Source organism: Hippichthys cyanospilos, chromosome 13 (assembly GCF_059441005.1).
Source record: "Hippichthys cyanospilos isolate Australia breed blue-spotted pipefish chromosome 13, RoL_Hcya_1.0, whole genome shotgun sequence".
In the NCBI taxonomy this organism is placed as follows: domain Eukaryota; kingdom Metazoa; phylum Chordata; class Actinopteri; order Syngnathiformes; family Syngnathidae; genus Hippichthys; species Hippichthys cyanospilos.
Window position 1 is genome coordinate 17943567 of NC_142381.1, and position 7753 is coordinate 17951319.

The 7753-nt window shown below is 37.7% G+C and overlaps 1 protein-coding gene across 2 annotated transcripts; it reads left to right on the forward strand.

The window, feature by feature from the left end:
• Positions 1–1680: 1680 nt before the first annotated feature.
• On the forward strand, positions 1681–6171 carry il12ba (interleukin 12Ba). 2 transcript variants are annotated; one of them, XM_088431530.1, is made up of 8 exons: positions 1681–2058; positions 2948–3035; positions 3126–3407; positions 3501–3606; positions 4960–5192; positions 5397–5569; positions 5710–5831; positions 5971–6171. In XM_088431530.1, exons 2-8 carry the CDS (start codon positions 2948–2950, stop codon positions 5978–5980), a joined length of 1014 nt encoding a protein of 337 aa, XP_088287656.1. In that variant the 5' UTR covers positions 1681–2058; the 3' UTR covers positions 5981–6171. The 2 variants fall into 2 exon arrangements, with proteins under 2 accessions (XP_088287656.1, XP_088287655.1); XM_088431529.1 differs by having other exon boundaries at positions 5976–6171.
• The last annotated feature ends 1582 nt before the right edge of the window (positions 6172–7753 follow it).

The window sequence follows — 7753 nt, forward strand, 5'->3', positions numbered from 1 at the left end:
GTCAAATACACTGCATCTACGGTCCACCCCAAGCCATAAATATCTGAAGTGTCAACTCAGTCTCAGCAACCAAAGGCAATACTTGTCATGGTAGAGTAATTTGGGGATTTATAACTACTAGTTTACTTATTTGAATTGGTAAAAAATGGACACAGCACAGAGGATGAAGGGGTTCTCTTTGGCTTCCATGGCAATCCACCTGGAAGTCATTGAATAGTCTGGAATCTTACCTACCACTGGATTCCCTTGTGTCTATGTGTAAATTGCTCACATGAATCCATCCATCAAGTCCTACAAATTACGATCTTGTCAGATGATCTGATAAATGTTGTTTCTGAAAAGTAAAATTACTATTTCAGATTGAATTGTATGATGTGTGTGCGTGTGTGTATGTATGTGTGCGCTCACATGCGTCTGTGCGTGTGCGAGTGTCTGTATGTGTGTGGGACTGTGTGAAGGGGTCTGTTCCTCTGTGCCTGCGGATGTGTGTAAACAAAAGTGAACTTCGATTGCATGACCTATGACTCAGCCCAAATCATCGCAAGTTGACATTTGAATACTCAGACTCAGAGCTAATCCATATGAATGAACCGTAGGAACAAATGTTATTCATCAATACAGAAACAGAAAAATCAGCAATGTGATGACTAAAGTGAATGGAAACCACTGTTGAAGTGGTTAAAAATATCTACTCAATATCCATGCCTATAATGTCAATATTGAAAGTAATCACAACATAATTTTATTGATTCCAGACGTACCATCATAGATAACCTCAAGAAGAATGTAGTAGTAAATTGCACTTTTATTTTAAAAGGTTTATGCAACATTCAAATTCTTAAACCAAAGAAACAAACACCAGCATTATTAACTCATCCTGCCTAGACTTCGAAGAGATCTCATACAGCAGTCGTCAACCACTGGTCTATCTGAGTAAACAGAGAAACAAGGTGAGCGCTCCCATTAGTTAGGCATTAATGGTGAGGTTATATTTTATGTGCATTCTATATTCTCTCTCTCTCTTTCTCTCTGTATGTATGTGTGTATATATATATATATATATATATATATATATATATATATATATATATATATATATATATATATATATATATATATATATATATATATATATATATATATATATATATATATATATATATATATATATATATGTGTGTGTGTGTGTCAAAATCAATCACATAAGAATGGGGATTCTCATTTAAATTAATGTAATTAAAAAGAGTAATTGATATTATTAAATCAATATTAAAATTAAAACAGAAATTGATACGCTTCCTGTCGGCTTCCGTACTACGCGACCTTACCACATAGTGTGTTCAAGAAAGTCAAGCTAGCTCATCGCGGGATGGACAAAAATCAAACAATGGAGGACATTCAATCGCTTTGTCCTCATTGAAAGTCTCACTTTTTGCAAACGGGTGTAACGCACAAAAACCACATGGCCACGAGTTTAATTGTTTCACGCCGCTGTTAATGAATATAGTTTCGTGGTTATAAAAAGATTGGGGACCGCTGCTGTAGACCAATGTTGGTTAAGTATGTTGTTTGAACAGCTCACCAGTAGAGGGTGCTAACATGTAATTAACTTAATAAACACAATCCCGTAGATAAAAGACATCTTTGAAAGTACAGTATTCTAATCCACAAATGCTGTATTAATGTTCAAAGTTTTCAGCATGTCTCAGCCATCGTTTGAAAGGAAAAAAACCATTGGCCTTTCAATGGTTACAGGGAGCTATTCCTAAAGATTTGAACTATTAGAACTATTACTACTTATTAATGAGATCATGAACGGTTCTAACAAGGAGGAACAAGAACAATTTGTCAGTCTGAAAGTGAACGTGATCCACAGAGGAGTGTTGTGTTATCGTGTTAGTGTTATGCTGTGTGGAAGTAACAAATGCCAGCTTTACCGCAGTTGACAGCAGCAGTTCCTCAGGAGTTTTCTGGGGAAATTTGTAAATGAAAGGTCACTCTCCTATATAAAAGAGTCAGTGGACAATCACTTCATTTGCCAACTACATCAAAGTAAAGGTAAGAGGCCATTCATGATAAGGTTTGGTAAATGTAGCAAAGACCATGACTTTCTGTATTCACAGACAGTAAAATTCTATTGCTATATTTTATTGTATTTATCAGCTCTTCTGAAAATATGTGTTCTTTACATTGACAATAATTGGTTAGACTGATGCTATTCCTTTGGATTATAGTGATTTAATCATAGAAGATTTTTTGCATTATGTCATATCTTTGTTAGTTTGTGGCATGACAAATATTGTGAACTCATTTCAAACATTTTACAAATAGATGAATAATTTGTTGATACTCAATAAGCAATATTGTACAGGTACTTCAGCAAATACTGTATATAAATATTTTTGTTGATACTCTATAACCCGTATACAAGTATATTCAGTAAATAAACAAGATATTTAAAAAGAAACATCGGCCCATTTTGTGATTGAATTGGTAATTGGTTATTTTTCAACTCGCTGATCACAATTACGATCAGCCTCCAGAAATCCTGATTGTGTAAAGCACAGTGATTTTAGATAATTTGTCGCCTCCCCTAAAACAGCCTACCATGGATGCACACCTATGGATGCACAGCCATTCACACTTGGGACAATTTAGAGTTACAGTATCAATTCACCTACCACACTTGTAGTTGGAATGTGGGAAGAAATAAGAATATGGGTCCTGGATCCGAACTCTGTAAAGGGAGGCAGATACGTTTAGCATTCAATTGTATTTTGGATTTGTCTTCATAATATACGATGATTAATGTTCCAACCAGCAACAAATAAGGTAGTAAAGTATACGCTTTGTCTGTCAGTTGATTTTTTTTTAGTCCAACAACCAACTATTTTTAAGGTATAATAGTATATATTTTCTCTATAAATTATATCACCTTTCGATACAGATGAATTTAATTCTCTTCAGCCTCATGTGTGCATTACTACATGTGGGTTATCAAAACCCATTGAGATCCTGGACACTCCAGCCTAACGGTAGGTTTGATTACTATGAAAACACTTTAGGTGGAAGTTCAAGTGATCCTATCCTTACTAGTTTGCTGTGTGCGCTTGTTTCCAATTTAGTTTTAGTTTTGGAAGTAAATGGTGCGCAGGGCCAACAAGCCCTCAAGTGCTTGGACTCACCAGAGGGGTTGAGACATGGTGACGACAAGGATATAATTTGGAAGAAGAACGGTAAAGAAGAGGTACAAAGGGGCAATTCATACCTGGTGCAGCTAGAGGAGAGTTTAGGAGGAGGCAGCTACAGTTGCTTCAGCACAAACGGAACTCTTCTTAATCACACTGTTGTGCTCATTCAAGAAGACAACACCAAGAGACCGAAGATTCTGATGCAAAGTGACCAGGGTAAGTCATTTTTTTTACAACAATATGTAAGATATCAAAACAGTATTTCAACTTACATGATATGATTGAATTGCTATATCTCCTTATGCGTAGGAGATTATTTGAAGTGCTCAACTCAGAATTTCGAGGGAGAATTCCTGTGCGTCTGGAACTGGCACAGGACTCGTGTTGGAAAAGTAGCACTTATCAGAGTTGGACGGTAAGCCATGTTTCCTTTTTCACTGTCCAATAGTAACAAACCACTGAGACTCACAGTGTTGGGAGAGTTACTTCAAAACTGTACTGCATTATTTAGTAATTATTACTGTTATTTTAAAGTAATGCTGGCTTAAGCCTAAGAACAGTACATATCAATCTGTATTGTATTGTAAACTTTTAAAGACGAGATAAAATCTTTGTTTACATGAATTCCTTTATTACTTAGCTTCACGGCATAGTGACGCATTGTGTATGCTTTAGGCAGAAACAGTGCATTCCACAATTTCAATGTTAATATTCAAATTCAAGTTCAGTTTGCAAGGTTAGGGACAGACGTTTCAAAAACAGATGGTTTCGGTGGGGCTAATGTTAGCAGCTAGCCTATATTATCGTTATTATGTTTAACATACTGTTTAACATGAGTTTTTGTATACTTTATCTTGATAGACATTGACCAAAACTACTTATAGACTATTATTAATAGCTACTGTATGGTGAAAATTAGTGTTAGCTTCCCTTGTCATTATTGCTAGTTGCGACAGGGATCTAGCTGACAAGTTTTCGAAATGCTGGTGAATCCACTGTGGAAAGTGACAGCATATCTTCTACATATGACATACTCCACCACGAGTCTCCTAACTTCTTGAGGTGGAGTGGCGTTCCTGAGCGAGAGAACAATAATTTTGCCCGTTTTGTTTGATCCCCACTCTAAATCCTCCGCATGTTTTCTTTTTGCTAACTTCACGTTACTATGGCTCCGCTTTAAATGGTATGTGAAATTACTGGTGCTATTTGGCGAAGTGGACAGCACGTTAGGTGTCGCGCACAAAGTGCACCTAACTATTATATTCTTCTAGTCTTTATCGCTGACGAACTGAAAATAATGGCCGTACGTCCATCTCGTGTACGTATTGTCCATATTCACCCTGCCGTTTGCCGCCGGGAGTTTTCTCCTCCGATCTTGTTGTGTTTTTGGTGAATTTGGGATAGGGGGCACCACTTTCAGGTTAAAAATGAATTGTAATGCATTGCGTTACACTGATTTGTACCTAGTAAAATATTACTCTTTTTGTGTGTGTAATGCATCACACTATTGCATTACAGCAAAAAGTAATGCATTAATTACATCACTTTTATAATGCATTCCTCCCAACACTGAGTGCTGAGTTGTTCACATTTTTTTAAGCTAAAATTTGTTTCCGGCTCAAGAGTGTATCTTTGGTTTTAGTTCCACAGGAAATTCATCATGAATGATGCTGATGCACGAGTGATACTAAAATCTCATGTCAAAATGATGAAAATTGTTATGAAAATTGAAAAAAAAAAAGAACATTATCATGTTGTGCTTATTCAGAGGCAATGATGTTCAGTGTTCTGCGGACAACAGCGGTCAGCACTGGACATGCACTTCTGCTCAGAGTCACATCAACTGCTCAGTGGACACCAGCGGAGACAAAATCTCCTGTGTGGACAAGCGGCACTGCGCATTTGCAGAGGAAAAAATACGGATCTCCTTCACAGTTTATGTTAGGACACAGCAGTTCCTGCTGGAGAGCTACTCAAAACAATTTTATCTCTCTGAAATTGGTAATTCTCTTTTCTGTTTATAAATAATCTGCCCTAATGGTGTCTTAACACATGCTTTACCAAAACAGTTTTCAACTGAATTTTTAAAACTTACTACATTCTGCAAATTGATATTGCTATTGCTTTTAGGACAAAGTATTTTGCGTTGACCTTACTCATGAATGCATTAATGTTTTTCTGCATTCCTGTGCTTTGCTTTAACAGTGAAACCCGACAAAGTCAAGATCAGGAAAGTCAACACATCGATGATAGAAATTACTTACCCACGTTCCTGGAGTAGTCCCTACTCTTACTTCCCCCTCACTTTCCAAGTTTCACAGAGCCATCATAAGTGTAATAACTGTGATGACACGTGCAATAACTCAACCAGTACAAAGGTAAGGCCGTAGATATAACACATTAAATGGTAATGAACAAATAAATGAACATTATAATACGTTTTATTATGGATAACAGTTTTGGTAGCCATCACACAAGTTTAACAGAAATGTCAGTGAAAGTGTCATATTGCTGTCAGACGGTGATGGCGAACTCTTCAAGCACTTGCCTGTTTGAGGTGAAGACCAAGTCTAGGAGTGTCTGCGTAAGAGCCAAAGATGCCCTCTGCAACTCACAGTGGAGCGAATGGAGCCACCTCAGGTCCGTATCTCTGCAAGAATGATGGTCATTATCATTTTTATTATTTTTTTGTTGACCAGGATTTTCAATGTCACACTTTTTAGTGTACCAAAACATTACATGGATTGTAACACTTATTTGTTGACTATTTCTTTTTCAGTACAGATTAAGGAAGAAGCAAACAAAGAAAGTGAGCAAACATACCAGCTAAGAAGATAAGAAGGAACACATGGACATCTCAAGGATCTGTATTGAATTATCTATTTTAAATATTTTGTTTGATTTAATTAAAAATAATAATTGTTTGCGTGTGTAATTGAAGTTTCTGTGTTCAACCAGTGTTGTGCCACGAGATATTGTCAGGTTTGCCATGGGAAATTATCCGATTTGTGTGCAAGTGCAGTCTAGCGCCTGGCAGAGTAACAATGTAGTACTCTTTCATACAAGTAGGTGACAACCACATGTACCTAATTACCTTGTGCTTGGAGACAAGCGAATTAATGACACATGGATGCAGCGGCAGGTGTGTGGATTGTGGCTAGCGGGATGACGGTGAAAGTGATGAATACATTTTTGAAGAGGAAAAAAGCTGACACTGAACTGGTCCCTGGACAAAACCTGAAACCAGATGGAGACCCTAGTATGAGTGGAAGTCAAAGGAAAGCAAAGACGGTGACGTCGAGCAAAGTTTCTGGCATGAGGCTATCTTTAATTTGGATTTACTTTTACAGGAGATGCAACGGCACAGATCCCGTTGTGCTTGGTTGTGTATGTGGTGAAAAGCTCTCCAACGGTGCTATGGTCCCAAGTAATGATGGGTCCGGCAGCACTGATGCACCGCTGCATGCTCCGAGCTCAGAGAACAATCCCTGCGTCAATGCGTGTACTGCTTCAAAATGATCAAGTGACCAACGCATGAACTCATTGAACTGCGTCGACACAGCAAAAATGTGCCAACCTGTCTATAAGGAAGTGCGTCTGTCACACGACGCAACCGCTGAAACGATCCAAATCACACGGTTGCTTCACTGCCTTGTGAGCGCGTCATTACTTCCAACATTCCAATAATTCACACATTGCAGATATTTCCTCCATAATACCATAATTTTCAAACCAATTCAACATTCATTTCCAATGGGAGACAGTCCCATTCGTTGTCATTTGGAGTTTTAATTTGTGACTAGGGAGAGGCTCCTTGGTGCGGTGGTTAAAGTACCGGACCAAGGCGGGATGAGGCAGTGGTTCAAACCTTGATTGAGTTCGCAGTTTCATCATTCTCTGTTTTTCTATTTTGATACTTCCAATTTCATACACGTATTTACAAGAGGACTGCATATATTTTCTATCTTATTACAAATATTTATCCTTTTCCCACAAATCCTCATTTTCTCACTTTCACTGGGCGAATTGACATTTAACTATAAACATTTACCTTAAAATGTATTAAATTTGACACTCATCTCATTCATTGTATTTAATATATTATAATAATCGCTCATAATTCGTAATTTGTGAGGTCGAGTGACGCCCCTGGTATACACTCGGTCAGTGGGTTGCCAGGAGGGATTTTTAATGTCAGTATTTGATGACACAATCTCAACACAGTATCAACACATTGTGTCAATGTGCCAACACACTCCATTATGCCTCATCAACCCATCACAAGTCCCAAGTAAGCTTAAACGCCATCTCCAAACGAAACACCCCTCAGTTCAAAACAAAAATGAGGAGTACTTTGTTCGCCTGCGTGAACACACGGAGAAACAGGTAATTTTCGTGAGAAAAACCACAAAAGTAATCGAGAGAACCCTTAAAGCTAGCTACCACGTCGCTGAACTTGTGGGCAAATTTAAAAAGTCCCACACTGTTGCAGAGCAATTAATACTTCCCGTCTGCAAAGCCATAGTAAATTAGTTGCTCGGACCCGAAGCAAATAAAGAAAT

Coding starts and splice junctions, on each gene's coding strand:
- il12ba (XM_088431529.1), top strand. CDS start 2,948: ATGAATTTAATTCTCTTCAGCCTCATGTGTGCATTACTACATGTGGGT. Junction 5,193..5,396: donor ATTTTATCTCTCTGAAATTG/GTAATTCTCTTT, acceptor TTGCTTTAACAG/TGAAACCCGACAAAGTCAAG. Junction 5,832..5,975: donor AGCGAATGGAGCCACCTCAG/GTCCGTATCTCT, acceptor TTTTCAGTACAG/ATTAAGGAAGAAGCAAACAA.